A 27,386-nucleotide genomic window follows, 5' to 3' on the forward strand; every position below is an offset into this window, starting at 1 on the left:
TGTGTGCTGTCTGGGCAGTGCTCAAGGACACTTAACAAACAAAGAGAACAAGAAAAGCAATAACCTTAAGAAGGTGGTGAAAATAGGAGACGAATAATACATAACAAGTATGACATAAATAAGAACAAGTGATGAAACTCATTCTGTCTTTCAATGAGTGCTTATGTGCATTTAGGAGAACTAGGCAGCACACTCAGGGCTGCAAGATGGATTTAATTTAGTATTCTTCTTATTAAAATATATCTGAATGAGGATCAAATGACTAAGTTGGTCTTTAAGAATGAAAACCAACCTGTTTGTTCCTGCAGATCTTCCTGTTTGACTGTGAATGTTTCTTCAATCTTCACATCTTCACTCTCCTCTTTAATAAACGCCATCTTTATAACAGTGTGGAGATCAGTCACTTCAGCAGTTTTTCTCTGCGTTTGGACACTTTATCCTGTTTAAAAAAATAAAAACATTAAAAACGTCCTGATTAAAATAAATAAAACAATGAACAGAATCAAAATAACTTCTCTTCATTACTTGCTTTAACAGTTTCATATGAGAGTCATTACCAAAAATAAATTAGGTAAGTCTGAGCAAGACACAATGAGCTGATTAAAACTAGTACTCCATTTCTTATATATAGTGATTTGTCCTTAGAATGGAATGACATTATGCTTTTTAATAAATTAAACCTTAATTAAAACACTTATTACTCACATTTCAGTTGCTTTATTCAAACAATAGCCCTAATTACTGTGAGTAAATAGTACTTCGTTGTAAAAAGGGTCAAAATAATGCCAACAGCAGGTTCATAATATAGCATCGGATGAAAACCCTGAAACTTTATTCAATCGCTTTATATTTATGTAAAGGTTTTAAAAACAAACCTTTCTCCAGCTGAATCAAGCGCAAGAGCGGCGCAGCCTAATGACGTCACACGCCACGCCAAAATAAAAGTCTTTTGTTTTTAGTTTTTTGCCACTTACTGTTGCAGTCATGACTTGTTCAAACATTTCTCTCCCTAGTTTTCTACTTGCTCTCTCTCTCTCTCTCTCTCTCTTACACACACACGCACACACAATCACACAGATGTTCAGTATTTGAAGTTGATCAAAACATTTAATCTAAACATTTTAAAACAACTTAAAGAGGTCATTATCACTAAGTGCCTTTGAGACATCAAAATAAAACAAATAAATAAAGTTTAAGACTTTTTAATTTAACCACATAGTTGTTGTATTATTTAGACATTAGACTGTAAAAAATGAATGTTGGTCAAGCTCCTGCACTTTTTACAATTAATCTACTAACAGAAAAACAGCAAACAAACCTCAAATTGTGTCAACACTGTCAAGGACAAATTTAAAGTATATCTTCATTTCAGTGTGATTAATAAATGTGTATTTTCAGAAAGGTCATGTGTCCCTTTACAAACCCAACTTTATAGATTATTTAAAAAAAAAAACCATTCGTAATAATGAAATATTGGACAAAACATTAATTTTCAGATAAAATATGCAATCGTTGCACATAATTTTTAAAATAAAAATCCAAGATTTAAAATATTTAGTCAAACTTTCAAACATTATTAACTGGCCCTTATTGGTTAATTAAGACATCATACAAGATGTTTTGCTGAGGTTACAAATAATTTGTTCATTTTCATAAAATAAAATTTGTGTGACATTCAGCAACTGTGAGACGGCATTCTTACTACTTGTTTTAATGTTTTTTGTGGCAGTTTATCAATACTGCCTAGAATACAGGATACAGCAGTAATTCTATTAATATTAAACATTGTTCATGTATTTTTCCTTTTTAATTTAACAAGTGCATGTGTAAACTTTGAAGTATAAAAATGCCACACAAATGAATATGATCAAACTTTTTATTATATATTTCACAACATTTAATACATACAGTGCACATCTAATATTATAAGCAAACAGTATAAAACAAAGTATAGATTTTATTACACAAACACACACACACACACACACACACACACACACACATATATATATATATATATATATATATATATATATATATATATATATATATATATATATATATATATATATATATATAATATATCAGAGCTTGACACAACAGGACTACACAGGGAATGACTTATTGAAGCTTCAGGCATAACATCTACAGTGAGTAATTATGTAGCCTACTTTATTTTAATTCTTTAATAATCTATCATATACTAAAATTACATACAATTAAATGAATTTAGAGAGACAGGGAAAGCTGGTTTGAGTAAACAGAAGTCAGAGTTAGTCTCCGAATACTTACTTAAATTATGAGAAGAGAAAGAAGAAGAGGTCCTGTAGTTGTGGCATTACTCGCTGTAAAATGGAATATTACACTTAGTGTCATTTCAATAACAGCTGTACAAAATAATAAAGTAATTTTTCATAAGCATGATCTATTTTCCACACTATGGACATACTGTGTTCTGAATAACATAACTGCATTTAATATAATAGTAAATAGAGTAGTATTCTCCTTACCTCATCTAATTCTTCTTTCCACAGATCAGGAATATAGCAACACTGTGAGCTGAGGTGACTTTAACAACCATAAACATTCTGAAAGACAAGTTACATGAGTAATTTGAAAACAACAGTGAGTGGCTAAATAATAGAGTTTATGCAACTTACACATAATTAAAATCCAGAAATTATCAATACAAGATTACCTCAATGTAAAAATAGTAGATAGCAGATCTTTTTATTGATATCAATATTATTTAGGCATTTTAACATCAATTTATATACTTTAACTTGGTGATAGATGGGAATAGATCACCCAAACTAACAATTCTGTCATTTAGCCTCATCCTTTACTTGTTCCAAACATATTTAGCTCTTTTTTTCTGCTGAACAATAAAGAAGATATATTGAATAAAGCTGGAAAACTGTAACTATGTCTGCCTTTCTCATCTTTATCCCATTTCTCTTGCCATAATCTATTAACACCTTCTTTAATTATTGTTTTGATTTCTGATTTGTTAGGAGGAACTTAAATTTCTATTTGATTTGATTATGCTTGCAGTCTGTCATTGACAACATTATTAGACTATTTATTCACTAGTAAAATCAGACATTTGTCATTTTCAGATTATATTCAACAATATGTAGGCCAGAGTAGTTATACTGACACTGTAAACATTTATTTTCATGCACAACTTCGCTATGAAAGAAAAAAAAAATCAAATGCTTGTCGTAATCATAACTCTAAAATGAGATATGATCATTTAAATGAAGTGCACACTTGCGGTTTTATTTTGACTAAGTGCTTCATACTTCGCGCGCAGCTCCCAAACGATCTCTCTGTGCCACGAACTGAATATTATTTACAACTGTATTACCTGTTACTTACAACATTTGCAAGTTCTGTTCACTAAAGTAGGCGCGTGCGTGTCTATTATTAAGTTGAGCGCACTCTCACGGTCAGCAGCTTACATCACGTGTGATTTTCCGGCTGCAAAAACATCATTATATGAAGACAAAAATGACATTTTCAGGTGAATTATACCTTATAAATACAGTATGTGACACTTTTAACATCATTTGGAGGTGTCCATGTCACTGAGCAACATTATGTGAAACAATGAAAAGACTCGTGCAGCCGCCTTTTCTTCTCTCCTTAACTTGAAAATATGATTGACAGAATCAGAGAAAAGCTGGATTAAGATCGTCAACGGGGTCGAATCGAGATCGCAATCTTTTTTCGATTAATTTTGCTGCTCTAATCCCTAATCATAACTCCTGTACAGCAGTCCCACAAATTTCTGACACTCGATGAAACTGGAATACCCTGTCAGAAAAGTCAAGTGGCTGTCAATGAGCTTTTTACAGTGTCTGCTATAATGTTAATGCTGTTGTTGTGTGTTTACATTGATAAGTTTGGCCACTGTGTTAAATGCACAGTACCGTTACGATCTTATTGCCACATTAGATCATTATGATAACATAAACCTTCAGTGATTTCCTGAAGATAAATACCCAACAATAACAAGTGGAATAAGTACAGCAGTCGCGATCGTCTGATCTCATATGAAGCAAGAAATCTCGAGGACATATGATGACATGTGCAGGTACTGTAGTGCTGTCCCAATTCGTAGGGGTAGAATTTGAAGCCCTTCAACTTAACCCTCGGCTGTAAGGGCCAAGGGGAAGGGGTACAAAAGTAGAATTGGGATCGGGCCTTAATATTTAATCCACATAAATTTATTAAAAATGTTAAGTTAACTTAATTTGTGTTGTGACAACATGAAAGAATTGAGTGGAACCCTGCACAAATATGGTTGTCGGTTCATAATAAGTTGAAGCACATTGTCAGATTTTGCTGTATTTGGCTTAACCGTTCTTGGGTGGCTCGCAAATGTATAGATAACTCTAATACATAAAATAAGTAAGCTGACCAAAGTTCTTACGAGGAGAAGACTTTATTGAAGACAATTAATTGTGCAGTTCATCAGCAGTGATGTTAACTTGTCCATCGTCAAGTAACTTAAACCAAAGTACTGTCTGTGAGACACTAATTTATACTAAAGCATGAAACCCCCCTGCAGATTACCCAACTGCTTTGGTTGAGTCACATCTCTTGAGTTCCTGTTGGTCATTTGGTTCACATCTTATCAGAAGTAGATACTTGTCGCATATGAAACAAGCCAATACAATCTATCAACATGCAGAGTTATTTTGTCTTCTTGCAGCCCGATAGCAACTCTCACAACCTGGTACTGGGCTGTGACCCCTGATCTACATGACAAAACAGCTGGCAAAGTCTTTACCCCTCTTCAGTTGAGTTTAAATTTTCAGGTGTTCAAAGGGTTTCATTATCAGTAACTTGATATGTATTCAAGAGTTCACACTTGTTTGGCATGCTATCCCGGGAGAGACCTAAGCTCATAAGATCCTCGAGCCCTGGGCTCCATCCCGTAAGCAGGACGAGAGGGGAGTTTAAGCTCAGGTAGATCTCGATGAACTCCCCAGACTTCTTTCTATTCTAATGACAGATATAGGGTCGGCTAAAGGGAAATATAAGGCTTACTAAGAGCTCGACTATGGTGCCAATTTAATGTTCAGTTTACTTAGGTTGTGTGTTTTTGGACTGTGGGAGAAAACCAGGGGAAATCCACGCGAGCACAGGGAGAATGAGCAAACTCTGCACAAAAAGTCAACTGGTTAGCAGGGACTTTAACCTGCGACATTCTTACTGTGAGGCAACAGTGCTAACCACTGGCTAATCATTGGCTGCCGTGTTGCCCAATCTAGAAAGGAGGGGGAGTAAGGGTGGGAGAGGGATTCTGCAAGACAAGGATAACTGAGTTAAGCTACGGTCACACTGGGCTTTTCCTCCCATAGACTTCCATTCATACGCACGCGAATGCGTCAGACTAGAAACAGGGTCATGCGTCAAGTTTCGCCGGTTGCTGAGGTGCAAAGTTCATGCTTGGTGAACTCTGACCTGCGAAATCGCATCACTTGACTGCGTGAGACCAATCGAGGATCAAAACATGACCTCTCTGGACAGAAGTTTAAACCATGGAGCAATTTCTCACTTTTTTAATTTCTAAAAATCTTGTTTGATCCCGCCCCTTTTAACAGCACCGTACGACAGAATTTCACAATCTCAAACTCTATTGTGACTGCAGCTTTGTGTTCTGGTTATCTATAGTGAGTCAGGAATCATCTGATTGGTGAATCATGTTTTAGCTAATGCTGGACCAGCCGTGGACAATCATAAGCATGTGATCCTCTCGAAAGTAGTTTATAAATAAACTTCACTTGAATGAACAGCCAAACTATGTGAAAAAGCAGCCGTTTTGAATATACCCGTGTTTGTTTGGACAAGGCCTCAATGTTGAGGACTCTGCTCTGCATTGTGAAGCTTCATGTGAGTGTTGAGGCTTCTTTTACTTTTAAAGCCCTTTCCACACTCACTGCATCTAAAACGATCCTCTCTTGAGTGAATCTTCATATGTTTCTTTATGGTGTCTTTCCGTTTGAGACTCTTTCCACACTGATCACATGTGAACACTAGGGTTCCAGTGTGACCATTCATGTGGTTCTTGAGGCTAGTTTTGGTTGTGAAGCTCTTTCCACACTGAGCACATGTAAACGGCTTCTCTCTGGTGTGAGTTATCATGTGGTGTTTAAGTGAGCTTATATGTGGGAAACTTTTACCACACTCTGTGCATGTGTAAGGTTTCTCTCCAGTGTGAATCCTCATGTGGATGTCAAGGTCTTGTTTGTGACCAAAACTCTTTCCACACTGTTCGCAGGTGTAAGGTTTCTCCCTTGTGTGAACTCTCATGTGAACATCAAGGTTTGGCTTTTGACAGAAACTCTTTCCACACTGCTTACAGCTGAAAGGCTTCTCTCCAGTGTGAATTCTCATGTGGGTTTTAAAGCTTTGTTTTTGACTAAAACTCTTTCCACACTGTTCGCAGGTGTAAGGTTGCTCCCTAGTGTGAACTCTCATGTGAACATCAAGGTTTGACTTTTGACTGAAACTCTTTCCACACTGTTTACAGCTGAAAGGCTTCTCCCCAGTGTGAATTCTCATGTGTGCTGCAAAGTTTCCAGCTTGATAAAAGCTTTTTCCACACTCTTGGCATGTGAACTTTCCCTCTCCAGTGTGAATTCTCATGTGGGCTTTAAAGCTTTGTATTTGACCAAAACTCTTTCCACACTGTTCGCAGGTGTATGGTTGCTCCCTAGTGTGAACTCTCATGTGAACATCAAGGTTTGACTTCTGGCTGAAACTCTTTCTACACTGTTTACAGCTGAAATTACACCCAGATTTGGATTTCCGAGGTCTTCCGTGTGATGAAGTCTTTTTAGTCAGTGTGGGTTTTTCATCAGTCGTTATTTCTTGGGGTTTCATAAACTGCTGTTTCTCATCTATTTCATTCTGTCCATGAGTCTCTTCTTTCAGCACCATCAGATCTAAAAAAAAAAAAAAAAAGTTAACTTTAGTATGAAGGCTCAAAGCGATTAGCAAGAAATGGATGTTTCACCCACAAATGAAAATGACCTTACCATTTACTCTCCATCATGGTAGTTTTAAACATTTCCTTTATTGTGGAACACAGTAAGCCAGTAGGTTTTTTTTTTCTTTTTTTATTATCTTCTTTTGTGTTCAACAGGATTAAGAAACTCATAAAGGTTTAAAACCACACGAGGATCCACACATTTCTAAACATAATAGTTTTAGTAACTCATTTCAAGATACTGATTTATTTTATCTTTGCCATGATGACAGTAAATAATATTTGACAAGATATTTTTCAAGACACTTCTATACAGCTTAAAAGTGACTTTTAAAGACTTAACTGGGTTAGTTAAGTTAACTAGTCAAATTTAAGTTATTAGGCAAGTTAATTAGGCAACAATGGTTTGTTCTGAAGACTTAAGGGGCTAATAATTTTGACATTAAAATAGTTAATAAAAATTAAAAACTGCTTTTATTCTAGCTGAAATAAAACAAATAAGTCTTTCTTCAGAAGAAAAAAATATTATCAGACATACTGTAAAATTTCCTAACTATCTATCTATAGATAGATAGATAGATAGATCATAACAAGAACTGCTGCTTAATTGAATGCGTGTAATAGCGACACCCGGTGGTTATTTATTGAATTGCGTTCATTTTTTGTATAGCGGGCCAGATTATATTGATATTTATAAAAAGCCTCGCGGGCCGCCACAAAACTGATTGCGGGCCGCAGATGGCCCGCGGGCCGTAGTTTGGACACCCCTGCTGTAAGCCAACACTGGCCTCACCATAAACCTGCTCGTTTCTTCTCACAATAGAGTTAAATTACACTTCTCTGCTGTTCTGTCTGCTGGTCTGTCCACAGGCTTATAATTGTATAGCTGTGGTCTGTCGTTTGTGTGAGCCTCTCAGAATATCTTATCTCGGCATCCAAACGCGCACCGCGATCCGTTGTCTTCATAGTGTTACTTGCACGAACTCCCTCATCCGACTTCACTTCCGGTCTGGCGATTTTTCAGATGCAGAAGTAAATTTCCGTGACTAAAAACGACTCCAAACGGCTTAATAATAAACTTTAACGTATATTTTAAAGAAAATCTAGTGCCTACTTTACTCTTACACACATTGTCTCACTGGGGTGTCTAACCTACAATATGCTCTTTAAGGCCTAAAAATTTGATTTTGGAATTTAAGACATTTAAAGACCCAGTTATTAGCCCTGTAATTAGTTATTATAATAATGATGTAATTCTAGATACTATCTGTGAGAACTAACAACTACTAGAAACAAGTTTAAACCCATAAAGAAGTTGGAATTGTGATTATTGTGACATTTGCAAATGGAAAGTACTAAGCTAACACTATCACTGTAATAGCAGACATCCTTTATGAGAATACTGTAGGTAAAATATCGTCAGCTCAGTTAAACTTTTTTAATTTATTGTTTTTATTTATCTTATATAGCGCCAGTGCTCAAGGACGCTTTATAAACAGTAGAGGAACAAGAAAAGCAATAACCTTAAGAAGGTAGAGAAAATGGGAGACTAATAATACATAAAATAATGACAAAAGACATGAGAACAAGTAACAAAAGAAACTCATTCCTGTCTTTCAATGAGTGCTTATATGCATTTAGGAGAACTAGGCAGCACACTCAGGGCTGCAAGATGGATTTAATTTAGTATTCTTATTATTAAAATATATCTGAATGAGGATCAAATGACTGAGTTGGTCTTTGACAATGAAAACCAACCTGTTTTTTCCTGCAGATCTTCCTGTTTGACTGTGAATGTTTCTTCAATCTTCACATCTTCACTCTCCTCTTTAATAAACGCCATCTTTATAACAGTGTGGAGATCAGTCGCTTCAGCAGGAGTTTTTGTCTGTGTTTGGACACTTTATTCTGTTTAAAATGAACAAAACAATAAAATGTTCTGTTTAAAATTAAGAAAACAATGAACAGAAACAAAATAACTTCTCTTCAACACTTGCTTCAACAGTTTCTTTATATGAGAGTAATTAACTATAAGAAATCAGGTAAAAGATTTCATTAATACTTATTACACACTTTTCTCAAGCAAGAAACAATAGCCACAAATGAGCTGATTAAAACTAGTACTCAATTTCATAGAGATAGGTTGGTTTATTCACACATTCTGACTTTTCCCTTTATAATATAATTTCATAAAAGTAATATTTTGCAAACTCTAAATAGTGAAATCATATTAGCAGCCAATGACTATCAAAGTACAACATTGTTCACAGTCATATAAACAGTGTTAATGTTGTTTAGAAGTCACACTTGCATGCTAATAAATCTGATCAAATATTCAAAGTAACATGGTAAACAATATAAACTTCTGAATGAACGAATGTGCGAATATAAAACCAACTTTACCTCTTATCTATTTCTTATAGTGATGTACTTAGAATGGAATGACATTATGGTATTTAATAAATTAAACCTTCATTATAACACTTATTACACACTTTACTGTTACTTCACTTAATCTTTCTTCAGGTATGTTCTTAATTGTTTTGTTTGTTTTATTTATATTATTGTCTGCTTATAGCACTTTTTTGCCCAAGACAAATTTCCTCTCGGGAACAAAAGGTTTATCTTATCTTTATTTAAACAATAGACCTCATTACTGTGAGTTAAATAGTACTACGTTAAATAAAGGGTTAAAATTATATTGTCAACAGCAGGTATATAATTTAGCACTAAATGAAAAACCTGAAACTTTAATCAATCGCTTTATATATGCTAAACGCTTTAAAACAAACCTTTCTCCAGTTGAATCACAGCGCGAGAGCGGCGCAGGCTTATGGCGTCACAAGCCACGCCCAAATAAAAGTCTTTTTTTAACCTTTTTTTTGCCACTTACTCTTAGTCATGACTTATTATATACAGGTTTTCTCTGCGTTTGGACACTTTACCCTATTAAAAATTAACAAAACAATAAAAATGTCCTGTTTAAAATAAATAAAACAATGAACAGAAACAAAATAACTTCTCTTTATATGAGAGTAATTAACAAAAATAAATCTGGTAAGTCAGAGCAAGAAACAATAGCCACAAATGAGCTGATTAAAACTAGTACTCCATTTCTTATACATACTTAGAATGAAGTGACATTATCCTATTTAATAAATTAAACCTTTGTCTTCAAATATTTACATTAAAGGTTTGTCATGACTGCAACAGTAAATGGAAAAAAGCTAACCAAAAAATACTTTTATTTTGACGCGGCGAGTGACGTCATCAGGCGGCGCCGCTTCAGCGCTGTGATTCAACTGGAGTAAGGTTTGTTTTAAAACGTTTACACAGATATAAGCCTATTTAAAGTTAAAGTTCTAAAGTTTTAGTTTTTTATACAATGTTAAATTATGTTCCTGCTGTTGGACATATATTTTAACCCTTTATACAACGTAGTACTATTTTATTCTCAGTATTTACAGGCAATTGTTTAAATAAAGTGGGTTAACAGAAAAGTGTGTAATAAGTATTAATGAAACCTTTTACCTGATTTATTTTTGTTAATTACTTTTATATAAAGAAACTGTTGAAGCAAGTGTTGAAGAGAAGTTATTTTGTTTCTGTTCATTGTTTTATTTATTTAATCAGGACATTTTAAATGTTTTGTTCATTTTAAACAGGATAAAGTGTCCAAACACAGAGAAAAACTCCTGCTGAAGCGACTGATCTCCACACTGTTATAAAGATGGCGTTTATTAAAGAGGAGAGTGAAGATTTGAAGATTGAAGAAACATTCCCAGTCAAACAGGAAGATCCACAGGAACAAACAGGTTGATTTTTATTCTCAAAGACATTTGATCTTGAAAAGTCATCTGATCCTCATTCAGATATATTTTAATAATAAGAATACTAAATTAAGTCCATCTTGCAGCCCTGAGTGTGCTGCCTAGTTCTCCTAAACGCACATAAGCACTCATTGAAAGACAGGAATGAGTTTCTTTCTTGTTACTTGTCCCCAGGTCTTTTGTCATTATTTTATGTATTATTAGTCTCCTACCTTCTTAATTCGTTAGTTATTGCTTTTCTTGTACCCCCACTGTGTGTAAAGAGTTCTTAAGCACTGGCGCTATATAAAATATATAAAAACATTAAATTAAAAAGTATTCTCATAGAAGATATCTGCTATTACAGTGATAGTGTTGGCTTAGTACTTTCCATTGTTACTAGTAGTTGTTAGTTCTCACAGATAGTATCCAAGTTAGAATTACATCATTATTATTATAACTAATTACCAGGGTTATTGTGTATAAACAAGGATTTCCGCGAGTTAAAAAAATTGTAAATTCCAAAATCCAAATTTCAGGCTTAAAAAAGTCTTAAATTTACTGAAATATTGTGTTGTATGTCTTGAATCTTTTTTTAAACAAGTCTTCATTTTCCTTTGTTCATGTTTTGCTTCGTACTCTGGCCAAAACCCATGCAATAACCAACAATTCATCTCAATATAACTTTCAACTTATGTTCAAAAAGGTCATTTTAACTCTATTTATCATAATGGTTTAATTATTTTCCTTACAATAACATTTGTTTAAATGTGCTCCATGTATTTACTGCTGAGGACATCGACCTGGACAGATTGTTGCGCATAAATTTAGTTTATTATAGTTTTTAAAACGTTGAAAATATTTTTTTATTATTTTTTCGAAGTTTATGTTGGAAAAAAATTGTGTGGATACAAGTAAAGCTTGCTTGTTTTTACACAATATTTAAAATCTTTTGCTAAGAAATATCTAAAATATTGTAATTTTTTATTATTCATTTATTATTTTATTATTAAATGTATTAAATAAAATATATTTTTGATAGAACAAATAAAAAAAAATTTCATCTTGGCCATTTAAAAAATTCCTTAGCCTTTAGCCCAGGGGTCACCAATCCTGGTCCTGGAGGGCCGGTGTCCCTGCAGGGTTTAGCTCTAACTTGCCTCAACACACCTGCCTGGATGTTTTAAGTATACCAAGTAAGAGCTTGATTAGCTTGTTCAGGTGTGTTTGATTAGGGTTGAAGGTATATCTGCAGAACACGGGTCCTCCAGGAACAAGTTTGGTGACCACTGCTTTAGCCCTTCATCAGTTTAAATTTTCATTCATAATAGTCTTAAAAATGTCTTTAATAGTCTTAAATTTAACTTGGTGAAACCTGTAGAAACCCTGGTTTAAAGTATGTCAGAAAATGTCGTTGCCCCTAATTTAAAATATGCTAAATGAAATGGACACTAAAATAATTAATTATTATAAAACATTGTACAGTATTCAAAACTATATGATGTTGCTGTGGGACGATGTGAGACAAAAACAAATTATAGTGGAACAATAACGTTTAGCATTGCACTGACTACAACTGGCCAACAAACTAGTCTAAAAATTAGTTTTGCTGTTAGAAATGGATTACAGCATGCTGATGATATGCAAACATCTGAGTGTAAGGTTTTTATGTTTTAAGTTTTTCAGGACAACAGTATCTCCAGCAGAAAATATATCCATAGATGCCATTTTAAATTGTAAAGAAATCTGTGTTTTCTGAAGACAGCAGAAGTCAATGATTAATCAGCATAATCTTGCCTGACATGTTTACAGCTCCAAAATACTTTAAAAGTTTCTCAAATAAAAATTTGAGTTCAAAGGGAATTTTTTTGGTTTGTTTTGTTTTTTACCCAGACATTTAAAATATGTGGCGCGCAGGGGGATAAGGCTTTTTGTTGGTCGCAAGACCAATACAATAACTGGCACACTAAAGCCAAATTAACACAAACTATTGCAATTAGAGCTCTACTACGCAACACAGTACATTAGCTAGGACATAAAATACAGGTTCATACTTCTGACAAAGACAATGAGACGTGGATATAGAAGAATAAGGTTTCTTTTATTACAATTCAATGATCTTTTAACCACAAATATTAAAAGACAGGCACATGCACTCTTTTTAAAAAGGCACTAGTGGAGGCAATTACAAAAAAAAGATAAATCCTCATCCAACCAGAGGAGCTGGGGCTCACCACAGTCGGGCAGGCTAGGCACTGGGCCCAAAAATGACCCACAGATTCACACGTGCACACTTTGATTTAAAACACCACACAGTGAACTTCAATGCACACAAGTGGGCAAAAGACTAATTAATAGAAAAAGACTCGCGCCACACAGTGGCCCGACTGCCTGTACTAGACACCCCCAGCTCCTAGGGAAAGAAGAAAAACCACAATTAGAAAAAATAGAAAAAAAATAAAAAGTACAACAAGCACATATATTAAATAAGCTCACAGAAGCATCAAAATGAGAGACTACCTGAGAGCGGCTACCAGCCACTCAGGGGGGCACGGAGGTGACAGGCCCCAGCTAATCATACAGTGTAAAGCACAAGGTCGCAATGTTAAAACAGGACAAAGCACCACAAATGCAGCAATTGAAGCAAAGTAAAGCAGTCCTCGAGACCACACACTTATTTTACGTTTCCTATTTTTGTAAATATGCAAAAGAAACAAAGATCAAAGAGAACAAATATGCAAAAAGCAAAACACTGATACAAAAGCAGCAAAAAAAAAAAAAAAAAAACACAACAACAACAACTCAAAAACACAAATATAACAATACAAAACTAGAAACAACAGAACTAGAAACATAACAACTGAAGACAAAACAAAACTAGAAACAAAACAGCAGCATCCAGCATGTCAAGTGCAGGAGACGCTCAAGCCGCAGTGCAACGTATGATAAAACAGAGCACAATCAACCGACATACCTTCCAAATACAGTTGATTACAGGTGTTTCACATACCGCTACACGAGATGCCAGTCATCCCTCCGGCAGAGCAAGGCATCCATACTAAAAACTAGCTAAAAGATATAAAAATCAGTTTCTATTTCTAGTTGTACAAAATGTATGAGCAGTATCGCTCTACTTACCGACCGGGAAGACAGCAGTCACGGGAGCTCGCAGAAATGTCAACAAACATCACGAGGGAAAGTTTAGCAACATGAAACTCCATTTCATAAAGCTCACGATGCCCCACAGCAGCCACTCTACAGTGCAACAGCAGCCGAACAGACACCAGCCTTCCAGAGCAAAAAACTAAATTAAAACCAAAACACACTTTAAAACGAAAGCGAAAAGGGCTTAAACAGCCGCTACATACCAGACGCATGGCAGCGACACACACACCACATCGAGTCAGCTGGACGATGGCGCAACTTCCACTTATCTCAGATGGACTTTTATACACCTCTTAACAATGCCCAGTTAGTAATGGGCGTACACAAATGCTTAATGCATAACATCTGCTATATATATATATATATATATATATATATATGTTTTAGAGCAGTAATCACAATACAGTTAAACCGTGATATTTTTATTCAAGGTCATCATAACGTCAGAATCTTATACTGGCCCATACTTAATGCTGCTTAATGTTGCAAAGTCATATTTTCTAATTTTATTATTTTTCTTTGTATGTATAGTCATGAACACACTTGTTTGTAGAGCAAATAGCCGGTTCAAGAATTCACACTTAGCTGATAATCTATCAAAGCTTGTTTGGCATGCTGTCCCGGGAGATAGCCCCGAGCTCAAGGGATCCTCGAGCCCGGGGCTTCCCCCTGTTCGCAGAGCTAGAGGGGAGCCTGAGCTCGGTGGATCTCAGAACTCCCCGACTGCGATAGCTAAGGGAACACCTGTGAAGGGGGCTAAAGCGTGCTTGATTCTTAAGCATGATGCATATCTTTAGACAGTGGGAGGAAACTGGAGAGACCGGGGAAAACCCACGCGGACACGGGGAGAACATACAAACTCCTCACAGAAACGCCCACCGGCTAGGCGAAACTAGGCCGGTGGTGTTCTTGCTGTGAGGCTCTCAGTGCTAATCACTGGGCCACCGTGCCGCCCGATCAAGGTCAAGGAGGAGAATTGGGGAGGAAGGGTGGTTTCTTCCAAACGAAGCTAAGGTGGACTGAAAACTTCTTTATAGTAGCTTAGGGCTCATATGATTGGAAGATAATGATTAGCTAATACGAGACCGGCCGTGATAAATCATAAGCATGTGATCCTAGTTTATAAACAAATTTCAATTATTATTCCTGGTTATTTCTCCAATAGGAAACTGAAGTTCTAAAACGCGTCAGATTACGAATGTAACCATGGTTCCCTAAGGGAACAAGACGCTGCGTCTCTTTAGGAGACACAATGGGATACCATCCCTCTCTTATAACCTTCTGAAGCACAGGTGTAATCAATCCAATGTAATTGGCGGGACGCAACGTGCGTGTGGCGTTAGACCGAAGGTATAAAAGCCCCACACTCACAGTGAACTTCAGCTTATACCTCTCGAACGGAGCGCACCAGGTATGAAAAAGTATGGCAACGCGACGCAGCGTCTCGTTCCCTTAGGGAACCATGGTTACATTCGTAACCTGACGCGTTCCCTTTCGGGAACTCTACGCTGCGTCTCTTTAGGAGACACAATGGGAACACTATCCCAAACACGCCAAAGTTTTACATGCCGGGGATGAGTTCTCCTATATTGCTAGGACACTGGAACCCGGAGTAGGGTCCAGGTCCAACTGATAAAACCTTACAAAGGTATGTGGGGTAGACCACCCAGCTGCATTGCAGATGCCAGTCAGGGACTGGCCAGAACGAAAGGCTTTCGAAGCCGCCATACTCCTGGTTGAGTGAGCCCTGATCGCCTCAGGTAGAGGCCGATGCAGGGCTTCATATGCTAGTGAAATAGCCTCGACTATCCATCGGCTCAGAGACTGCTTAGATGCTGGCGCCCCAATTTTGGGTGAGCCATACAATACAAACAACTGTTGTGTTGTACGCCAAGCGGACGTACGATGTACGTATGCATCTAGTGCCCGCACTGGGCAAAGCAGATTCAAGCGCTCCTGATCTGGCGTCATAAATGGTGGAGGATTAAAGGCCTGCAGCACAGTAGGTCGCACCACCTCAGTGGGGACCTTAGGAACATACCCTGCTCTGGGGTACAGAAATGCTCTCACCATACCAGGTGAGAATTCCAGACAAGAGGGAGCTACAGACAATGCTTGTAAATCTCCTACTCTTTTGATGGATGTAATGGCCAACAAAAAAAACGTTTTAAGGGTCAGAAACTTTTCTGACACATACTCAATTGGTTCAAAGGGGGCTGTCAACAAGCCCTCAAGCACTATCGACAAATCCCAAGTAGGAAACCTATTGGCGCAGGCAGGCCTCAACCTCGTTCCACGGAGGAATCTGACCACCAGAGGGTCTTTGCCAAGACCATCAGTACGGTATGCGGACATTGCCGCTACATAACCTTTAAGCGTTGACGGAGTCAAACCGAATTCAAAACGCTCCTGGAGAAATTGCAGCACTGACCCCGCAGGGCAGTGGACTGGATCCAGGTGGTGGTCTGTACACCACGAAGTAAAAAGTTTCCACTTGGTGGCATACAATCTCCTCGTGGAGGGAGCTCTGGAGCTTAGTATGGTTTGAACAACCTCAGTTGACAAACCAAGATCTACAAGGTGGGCCCCCTCAGAGGCCACACCCACAGTTTCCAGAGGTCCGGGCGGGGGTGTACTATCATTCCCTCCGCCTGGGACAGGAGGTCTCTCTGGACGGTATTCTCCCATGGGAGACCGTCGAGGAGAGACACTAGGTCCGAGAACCACACTCGTGTGGGCCAATAAGGGGCTAACAGCAATAGGTTGTACCCCCCTTGACGGACCCTCTCCAGGACTCCCGGGAGCAGAGCGATTGGGGGAAAAACGTACAGACGAAGCCTCGGCCACGTCTGCACCATGGCATCCAGCCCCAAAGGTGCTGGATGTGTTTGGGAGAACCACAATGGGCAATGTGTTGTTTTCTGACAGGCGAATAGATCGACGTCGGCTCTGCCGAATCTCTGTCAAATGGCCGCCACCACTTTTGGGTGTAGTCGCCATCCCCCAGGCTCCAACCCCTGTCTCGACAGGAGGTCCGCTCCCACATTCATCGGACCTGGGATGTAAGCTGCCTTCAGAGAGAGCAGCCTCCCCTGAGCCCACAGATGGATTTGATTCGCCAACCTGCACAGAGGGCGCGAATTCAAACCCCCTTCATGGTTGATATAAGAGACCACCGATGTGTTGTCGGTCTTCACTAACACATGGTGACCTCTCACTTGAGGGAAGAAGTGCCTAAGAGCCTGAAACACTGCTAACATCTCCAAGCAGTTGATATGCATGTGGAGATGATGGTCCCTCCACTGTCCCGATGCGGGAAGGCCCCTTAGGGTCGCTCCCCAGCCCTTGCGTGAGGCATCTGATGTCAGAGCCAGGCGCTGAGATATTACTCCTAGTGTAGGGCCCTGGGACAGAAACCAGGGCTTTTTCCATATCGATAACGCTCGTAGGCAACGCCTCGATGCTTTGATTGTGTGGAACGGATTTCCCCTTGGGGAAAACCCCCTGGTTTTGAGCCACCACTGTAATCGTCTCATGTGTAGCAGACCCAATGGGATTATGTTGGAGGCTGCCGCTAGTAGACCCAACAGCTTCTGGAACTGTTTGACTGTGATGGCTTGGCCCAGTCTGATCCTCTTTGCGGCTGCCCGAATCGACTCGATTCGGGTGGGGGACAGACACGCAAACATCGTCGTGGAGTCCCATAGCACACCTAAAAAAGTGGTCGTCTAAGCTGGCACAAGCACACTTTTCTTTTGGTTTAGCCGCAACCCCAATTTCTCTATGAAAGAACAACACCTCGATGTTGAACCGCTAACTCCCTCGATCGGGCTAGAATGAGCCAATCGTCGAGGTAATTGAGAATTCGAATCCCTTGTAGCCGCAGCGGAGCCAAAGCCGCATCGACGACTTTGGTAAATATGCGGGGTGAGAGTGCTAGGCCGAACGGAAGAACCCTGTACTGATAAGCCTTGCCCCCGAAGGCGAATCTGAGGAACTTCCTGTGACTTGAAAGGATGGAGATGTGGAAGTATGCATCCTTCAGATCTATCGTGACAAACCAGTCCTTGGACTGTATTTGTGACACGATGGTGCTGATAGTCAACATATTGAATGTAAGAATCAGCTCTTTGGTTTAAATCATGTTTAAACTTTGGGGATTCGAGTCAAAGATTCGAACATGATTCACATAGAATTATTTAAAGCTTACACTTAACTTAAGTATTTGTCCAGCAAATAGAACGTTTAGTGTAAAGCAATCCTGTATTATATTATTACGTGGCCAACAATAACAATATAAAAACAGTATCTAATTATTTAATGAGCAAGGTAGCAGTATCTAAAGCTGAGGCATTAACTTATAAAGCACACAACACACCAACACGGATCTTAAAACGAAACAAAAGTTTATTGCTACTCTATAACACAAAGTACTAATCTACGTAAAACAAACAAATGTACATACATACACACACGCACAAGCAGTTTGAGGAGAGTTTTGGCTGAGTGGATTTAACTTCTAGTCTTTGCTAAGTTCATAGCATTGCAACCTGAGAGAAACCATAAAAGCAGAGAATTTCGCTATTCTTTACTACTTAAACATAATTCACACCAGTGTCAGCAATGGATAGAAACCTTGTTTGTGCTACTTGCGTTATGATGGAATTTTTGGTTTCCTCGACTGGTCCAAAGGGAAATCCCGGTGAAGCTGATTGGTCAGCGTAGTAACTTCAGTGACGTGATGGAATTCCCTCGTAGGTGAAGAGGGGTTTCCTTAGTCGGTTGCTAGGGATATGGATGTTGGACGAGGCGGCGTTTGAAGTCCTTCCTGGGTTCCTGTAGTTATGATGAGTTTCAGAGTTTTGAGATATTGACCCGATGGCTTGTTGTTGATGCGGTTGCACAAGCAGATCGGGGGTCGAGCCGGCAGCAAGTGAAGGTCGCGGTCTGCTCCGTGATGTAACGAGGCTTCCGGCGAGGCGATGTAACGGCCACAGCACGAGAAGAGCGACGTTCGGGCAACGACGGCGGTGACGACTGGCAAAGATGACCGGCGAAAGACGACGATGAAATTCCTTTGTTCAAAGTTTTATAGGCTTTGGTAGAGGCTGGGTCTACACAATGCTTGTCCAATCAGATAAGGTGCGGGGTGGAGTCACACCCCAATTCTGCCCTCTAGGAGGCCGGGTTGACACCTGGTGTGGGTGCTGCTTTGATAGCATAGTGGTTAAAATAAAGTCTTATAACATCGACACTTTTCATAGTATGGTTTCTTTATATAAACCAATGCATTTGAAATGTTCCTAGCTTTCAATCGATACCAAACATGAAGTATTTCACAAACATTCTGTAGATTTCATTTGTCACTGAGGGCTATTACTCAATAACTATCCATAACAGTTTTGTTAAACACATGGAACATGTACACACAAAAACCTACAGAAACATAAAGCAAACGTACATTACTCAAATAAACTGTTTTACTTAAATGTCCATTAATCTTTGGAAGCGTTTCTGATCGCTTCTGTGTCTGCCTGAGAATGTGTATTCCTTGCAGACGCCAAAGGGCACGCGAACCAAAAGGTACTTCTCAAAAACTGGTTTGGTGGGTTTTTGATTGTAGAGCCTCTTATTGTTTTAAGGTGTAAAGTTAATTAACACGCAACTGTGATGTTGACTGGCTAGTTATCCTGTGGATTGCCTTTTGCTGGGTGCCTGTGGATTGCTTTGAAAATGAAATCAAAGCTCAGACATGTAGGCACCAACCAATCTTTTAAGAAAAATATAGTCTGTGACTTGTTCGGTTCTGGAACGATCCGTTGACTCACTACATGAACTTCAGTGTTTGTACGGAGCGATTTAGCTGTCTTAGATCTAATATCGGACGCAGCCCTCCATCTTTCTTTGGAACGATGAAGTAACGGCTGTAAAACCCTGACTCGATGTCTAGAGGAGGGATCTGTTCTATGGCTCTCTTCCTCAGAAGAGATTCTATTTCTTGTTCCATCACTAGAGCTTGCTCTGGCTTCACTAGGGTATGGAGCACCCCGTTGAAGCGAGAGGGGCGTGAAGCAAACTGAATTCTGTAGCCCTTCTCTATGGTAAGCAGGACCCACTGCGAAACATTTGGCAGCCGTTTCCACTCTGCCAAAAATTTCTGCAGGGGGTACCAGTCTCTCGAGACTGGTCTCTATGTTCCCCTGAGTAGCTAACTCTGGGCACTGAGGCGAACTCACCACAGGAGGCCCTTGATTTAACTGCTCTTGGACCCTCAGTAGAGGGGGCGAGTCCACTAACGTCACCACTTTTGGGATGAAACGTTTGTGGATATCGCCGGGGGTCTCCATGACACCAACGGTGGGAGGGTTGGTGGATAGACCCCCTGTGGGCAACGAGGAGGTGGCCTTTGCTCCTCGTTGGGGGCTGCCCGAAGAAGTCCCAGTGCTAGGACTTCTTCTGAGGCCCAGACCGTTTCACAACGATGGTCCTCGGACCACCGTATGTCACCGTCTTTGCCTCTTGAGAGCGTTTCCCACCCCATTTCCTTTTTGGGGGCTGACGAGAAGCCACACTCTCTTTTTGCTCGGCTCTATACCGGGCAGATGAGCTGGTTGACGGCTGGGACTGGTCCCGCTGCATAGCCCCAGAAGGATGCCCTTTTGGTCGAAGGAAGCTCCCGTAGGAGCCCGACCTCTTTTTCGCCCGCTCAAACGATTTGGCGACCCGATCTACAGAGTCGCCGAACAAACCCGCGGGCGAAATGGGAGCATCAAGGAAAATTCGTTTATCTTCCTCCTTGATGTCCACTTGATTCAGCCATAAATGTCTCTCCGTTACCACCATGGCCGCCATAGAGCGGCCTAAAGATCTAGCTATTTCTTTGGTGGCACGGAGAGACGGGTCCGAGGCCCAAAGTACTTCTCTTACTGTATCGGGCCCCGCCCCATCATTATCAAGGGCTTCCTTCAGCAGGTCCGCCTGGTATGCCTGCAAAAGTGACATTGTGTGCAGACACCCAACAGACTGGCCTGCTGCCGCATATGCCTTGCCGACTAACATCGATGTTAATTTTACTGGTTTTAACGGCAAGGGGGGGGGGGTCTTCGCCGACGATGCCTGAGGTAGCAAATGGCGCGCCAAATGCTCCTCCATTTTCGCATTGTGCGGCATCCGTGCTCATTCAGACCAGCAACGGCTGAATATATTGATCCCTGCTGGCTTATAACACGGGCAGTGTATGGATTATTCCAAGTGTAAATGATCTCTTTTTGGAGATCTTTGTTAAATGGAAGACCCCCCCTCAGAGGCCTGTCTCGTGATGGCAGGATGCGTTCATCACACAAACCAGCTTTTTTGCGCACTTCCTGCCTCTCTACTTCCCAGTTAATATTATATTTAGCTGTTACATTGGCCAGGACCTCTGCCAGCTCATCATATTCGGGGCATAATGGGGGAACGTCATTTTGGCCCCGAAGGCCCACCATACTCTCGACTCCCTCAGAATCCGTGAGGCAGTAACAGCCGCCTATCAGCGCGAGAGGAAGAAGCCGATGAACGGGCTTCCAGCTCGCGCTGACTGGACCTCGATCTCACAGTAGAAGGAGGAGAAGAAGCCCTCGAGCTTGTCTCCATCCCCTCTGCCAGATCGAGCTGCGATCCCCACAACATTAATCGCCGCTCGGCCTCAGCACGGGCGGGACCAGTGCCGCGAGGCACACCTGCCGCCGGCTCTTTATCAAACAGAGCGCGGCGACTTCGCAGCACTCGACCAGGAAGTGAATCGCAATGCACACAGCCACCCCCCTCAAGGGCTGACTGTGCGTGCTCCTGACCGAGGCACTGCACACACAAATCATGCGTGTCCTGTTCTGTGAGGAAACGAGGACATGGCGGTACACATGATCTAAATGTCTTCCATTTTGCAAATTTTTAAATAGAAAATGAAAGTGTGTGCTTTGATTCAGTTTAAATGGTTTTTGTAGTGTCTTATCAGTGCTGTGAGTGCTTCAAAATCAACGAACTCATTCGCAGAGTGAAGAGAGAAAAAGCTGAAGTTCACTGTGAGTGTGGAGCTTTTATACCTTCGGTCTGACGCCACACGCACGTTGCGTCCCGCCAATTACATTGGATTGATTACACCTGTGCTTCAGAAGGTTATAAGAGAGGGATGGTATCCCATTGTGTCTCCTAAAGAGACGCAGCGTAGAGTTCCCGAAAGAGAACAATAGCATATGAGATCAGGGGCCTGTTTCAGTAAGGAGGTTCAACCAACTCGGAGTTTAAACTTGAACTCTGAGTTGATTTACAGAGAAACTAAAAACTCAAGAGTTTTCTGTTTCAAAATAGTTAATATGAGTTGGGTCAATCAACTTTGCCTAGACCAACTCAGAGTTAAGCGCGCACACCATGAATATAAAAAAGGCATTATCAATGGAGCGCAGATATTACAAGTGACCATATCAACATCTGAAAAAAGAGATCAGCATTTCTTTCTCCTGCTGAACTTGATGTGCTCATGCAAAATTATTGCAAATATGAGCATATATTTAAAAAGTAACATTACTGCATCAGGAAACAAAAACAGTTAGCGTGGGAAAACATAGCTGCTGAAGTTAATGCGTAATTATACATTTAAAGTATTTAAATATTTAAGTATAATAAAATAAGTAATGTAATGTGTGATCATTAAATTTTTACCCATGTTCCCACTTTTAAACACGTTGATCAGTTTTAATAGATTTAAAAGTGCACTTGTCTGCCTCTATTATTGATCAAGTGGTAGAGGTTAATATGACATTTAGAATATAAGCAGAACTAAAAAAATGTTTTAGAACGAATAATAATCCTATTAATCCAGTAACAGTACATGTCAAAGGACAGTGAATTTAAGCAAAACATTTATTTTAAAAGGACAAGCCATTCTCGTACGTGACTTACATTTGTTCTTTGTGTGACTGTAATGTAGGCAATAGCTGTGTTTCCATCCAAAAATATTAATTAAATTTATGTGCAAAACTGGAATATCACATAAAATATATGCAAATAAATCAGCGTTTCCATGCTACGAATCAAAGAGAACAAAATCACCACTTCCTAATTAACTGGCACCAAATATCAACAGTAAAAACGGAATTTACTGCAGTAGAAGAAGCTGCGTCAATCTTTCCTTTATTTAATAAATGTACTCGCGCCTTGAAGACAAAGCTGACACACAATGAACACGTGGGGGTGTTTGAAGCCATGAGACGCTGAGAACAAACGCTCTTGACACTCTGGAGGTCATTAATAATATACATTAATACTGAAAAGGTTAAGGTTTTTTAGAATGACCAAAACACTACCTCTCTTTCAGAAACAGGCTTGACTTACCCTGATTTCTCCAGTTTGACAAACCTGCCATTTTGAAACGGAAAACCCAGAGGTTTTTCTTATTTCAGGGTTAAAATACTCTGAGTTTTCAATTAACCTCCTTTCTAAAATGGGGCCCTGATCACTGCTATGACATGATTGACAATTGTCTCTTTGTACTCTGGTTATCCAGAGAGCTGATGCTAAGTAGTTTTAGGGCTTTTCACACTTTAAATTGTTAACCCTGGGTCATTCTAACAATGGATAAACAGAATCCTGGGTTATCTGTAATCATGTTCCACACTGCTCATGCTATACCTGGGGTTAAAATATAAACCGGGGTGTTTATTAACAGAAGTTTCACATTTGCGAACCCCGGGCTAACATTATTATTTGTATTTTTACGTTGCCACTCTCCCTGATTGGACAAACAGCAGGAAACCTTTTTAGATAGCATTTCTACATTTTGTCAGGTATATAAAATGTCATCATGTAGGTCTTCAGCTAAGCCTCAGAACATGCACAAAGGCAATAAAACAATGACAAAAATACAAATGAATGAAAACAAGTAACAAAGTATGTCATCTCGCCATCTCCTCATCACTCCAGGTAAAGCAAACGTTGCATTAAGCATTTGCGTAAATTCATTCATTCATTTTCTTTGGCTCAGTCCCTTTATTTATCAGGGGTCGCCGCAGCGGAATGAACCACCAACTTATCCAGCATATGCTTTAAACAGCGCATGCCCTTCCAGCTGCAACCCAGTACTGGAAACATTTGAATAAGTTATGTACAATAATGCAAACTCAAAAATATTAGCGTCAATTATGCGCACTTGCTGTCAACATGCAGGATTTGTCTCAATCGTGTCTTTCAAGCAAGTTAAAAATGTTTAAATGGAGTGGAAGTTACGCATGAATGAACACGGTTAATCTAGAGCGAGTTCATTTGATCGTTTGCATTTAAAGCCACAGGCACAAAAAGAGCTATAGAGAAATATTCTGCAAGGTATTTGATCTTATTTTGAGCCAAAACCTTTAACATCTTGTAAAAAGGTTCATAATAAGAACCCTTTAAACGGGATTGTTGATGCAGAAATGAAAATAGCCTCACCATTTACTCTCCCTCGTGTGGGTTTTAAACCTTTATGAGTTTCTTGATCCTTTTGAATTCAAAAGAAGATGAAAACGCAGAGATTGACTTACTTTGTGTTCCAGAAAAAAGGAAAAGTTCAAAACTGCATAACACAGAGTAAATGGTAAGGTCATTTTTATTTGTGGGTGAAACATCCATTTCATGCTTGTTCCTTTGGGCCTTCATACTAAAGTTCACTTTTTTTTTTTAGACTTGGTGGTGCTGAAAGAAGAGACTGATCAAATGGAGGAGAAACAGCAGTTAGAGAAACCCCAAGAACTAATGACTAATGAAAAACCCACACTGACTAAAAAGACTTCACGTGGAAGACCTCGGAAACCCAAAACTGGATGTCATTTCAGCTGTAAACAGTGTGGGAAAAGTTTCAGTCAAAAGTCAAACCTTGATGTTCACATGAGAGTTCACACAGGTGAGAAACCTTACACCTGTGAACACTGTGGAAAGAGTTTTGGTTATATACAAGGCTTTAGAACCCACATGAGAGTTCACACTGGAGAGAGACCGTACACATGCCAACAGTGTGGAAAAAGCTTCTTTCATGCAGGAAGCCTTGTGGTGCACATGAGAATTCACACAGGGGAGAAGCCTTTCAGCTGTAAACAGTGTAGAAAGAGTTTCAGCCAAAAGCAGAACCTTGACGTTCACATGAAAGTTCACACTATGGAGAAACCTTTCACCTGTGAACACTGTGGAAAGAGTTTTGGTTATATACAAGGCTTTAAAACCCACATGAGAATTCACACTGGAGAGAGGCCGTACACATGCCAACACTGTGAACAAACCTTCTATCATGCAGGAAACTTTGCAGTGCACAGAAGAATTCATACTGGAGAGAGGCCGTACACATGCCAACAGTGTGGACAAACCTTCTATCATGCAGGAAACTTTGCAGCGCACATGAGAATTCACACTGGGGAAAAGCCTTACTCTTGCCCTCAGTGTGGAAAGAGTTTTAAGCGAAATGGCACCCTTGAAGTCCACATGAGAACTCACACTGAAGAGAGAATTTTTACTTGCACATAGTGTGGGAAAAGTTTTTCTCAAAAACAAGACCCTGAGATCCACATGAGGATTCACACTGGAGAGAAACCATATACATGCACAGAGTGTGGTAAAAGTTTCATATGTAAAAACGCACTCGATTACCACATGAAAACTCACACCGGAGAGAAGCCGTTTGCATGTGTTCAGTGTGGTAAGAGCTTCACAACCAAATCTAGCCTCAAGAATCACATGAATGGTCACACTGGAACCATAGTGTTCATATGTGATCAGTGTGGAAAGAGTCTCACACGCAAAGACACCATTAAGAAACACATGAAGACTCACTCAGGAGAGGACCGTTTTAGATGCAGTGAGTGTGGAAAAGACTTTAAACATAAAAGAAGCCTCAACACTCACATGAAGCTTCACAATGGAGAGCAGAATCCTCGAAATTGAGGCCTTGTCTACACAAAATGGGTATATTCAAAATGGCAGCTTTTTCATGTTGTTTGGCTGTTCATTGACGTAAGGTTTGTTTATAAATTACTTTCGAGAGGATTACATGGTTATGATTGTCCACAACTGGTCCTGCATTAGCTAAGACGATTCACCAATCAGATGATTCCTAACTCACTATAAATAACCAGAGTTTCTTACCTCGGTTATCTTTGTCTTGAGAAATTCCCCTGCCACCCCTACTCCCCCTTTTTCTAGATTGGGCCACACGGTGACCCCGTCGTTAGCAATGTTGCCTCAAAGCAAGAATGTTACAGGTTAAAGTTTGCTGAACCGGTGGACATTTTGTGTGGAGTTTGCTCGTTCACTGTGTGCTCGCGTAGGTTTTCCCCAGGTTCCTCCTACAGTCCAACCTAAGTAAACTGAACATTCTACATTGGCACCTTAGTCGAGCTCTTAGTGAGCCATATAGCTCTCTTTAGCCATCTCTATATCTGTCAGTAGAACAGAAACAAGTCGGGGGAGTTTATCAAGATTTACCTGAGCTCAAACTCCCCTCATGCCATGCTTACGGAAGGGAGCCCAGGGCTCGAGGATCTTATGGGCTTAGGGCTCTCCCCCGGGACAGCTTTCCCTCCTTTAAATCTCTCAAATTATTATATGCAATCTCCTCAGTTATTGGACTTTTTAACTGACAAGGGGAAAACGTCAAAAACATATACACTATGACTTAAGCTCCTACTGTTGACTGTTGTGTTTAAGGATAGTGTAATGCAATATTAAAATTCATGATTTAATAATGAATATAGAGAATTCTAGATGTTTCAGAGAGCAGGTCGACAGACACACACACACATAGTTTGCTATGATAAAGCAGGCTAAACAACCATACATGTAGCAATTAAACATGTTATATGTTAAATAAATTCTGAAAAATGTTTTTGATAGGCTAAAAATGATCATGTATTAGCTATCTACCACTAACAAGTAGTCTTATATGCAAATATGTGTTATTCAAAACATTTGTTTATAGATATTAAAAAATACTAATGTCCATATTGGCTCTGTTCAGGATCCCTTGTCTGTCCGACACAGTGCTCAAGCTAAAGTGAAAAACCTCTAATATAGTTCTTTGTTTGTGATGACACACAGTCACAGTGATGTTGCTTTGTGTTTTCTGAAAGAATGAATAATTTGTTCCAGACCATCCCATCCTCATGTGCAAAATAAGGCTTTTGAGATAAGAATAAAAATGCATCAAGATGCACTTGATACAAAAATAAATACATTTTTATGACTATTTTTTAAATGTATAAACATCTTTCTCAACTACAGTAATGTACTTTTTAGCATGATTTCAAAACTTTTGTGGTGTTACATCATTACTTTCAGACCTAACCTGAATGCAAATGAAACAGAGGAAGCGAGTTTATGAAGAAATAGTCTTGTTATTCAAAAGTAAAATA

At 39.4% G+C, this 27,386-nt stretch overlaps 3 protein-coding genes across 5 annotated transcripts in view; 1 reads left to right on the forward strand and 2 right to left on the reverse strand.

Moving 5' to 3' along the window:
- The window catches only part of LOC108183924 (uncharacterized), a 667,181-nt gene that overhangs the window by 614,394 nt on the left and 25,401 nt on the right, over window positions 1-27,386 (reverse strand). The gene's annotated exons all lie outside the window — the stretch shown is intronic.
- Window positions 1-27,386, reverse strand: part of LOC101887036 (uncharacterized) — a 491,406-nt gene that overhangs the window by 132,132 nt on the left and 331,888 nt on the right. Inside the window, exons 1-3 of one of the 3 annotated variants that reach the window (XR_012402214.1) lie at window positions 9,796-9,825; window positions 8,762-8,911; window positions 4,799-6,959 (exon numbers count right to left, since the gene is read on the reverse strand). Coding sequence is in view for 2 of the 3 variants with exons in the window: in XM_073947625.1 (XP_073803726.1) it covers window positions 5,866-6,959; window positions 8,762-8,846 (1,179 nt within the window). In the remaining variant the exon portion in view is untranslated. Of the gene's footprint in view, window positions 1-4,434; window positions 6,960-8,761; window positions 8,912-9,795; window positions 9,826-27,386 lie in introns of those variants that run through there. The other 2 variants (XM_073947625.1, XM_009300496.5) reach the window with 2 other exon arrangements.
- Window positions 10,273-27,204, forward strand: LOC137490877 (uncharacterized). The gene is made up of 3 exons (XM_068219867.2): window positions 10,273-10,315; window positions 10,669-10,818; window positions 24,671-27,204. Exons 2-3 carry the CDS (start codon window positions 10,734-10,736, stop codon window positions 25,501-25,503), a joined length of 918 nt encoding a protein of 305 aa, XP_068075968.1. The 5' UTR covers window positions 10,273-10,315; window positions 10,669-10,733; the 3' UTR covers window positions 25,504-27,204.

The sequence above is a fragment of the Danio rerio genome, chromosome 4, assembly GCF_049306965.1.
Source record: "Danio rerio strain Tuebingen ecotype United States chromosome 4, GRCz12tu, whole genome shotgun sequence".
Lineage (NCBI taxonomy): Eukaryota > Metazoa > Chordata > Actinopteri > Cypriniformes > Danionidae > Danio > Danio rerio.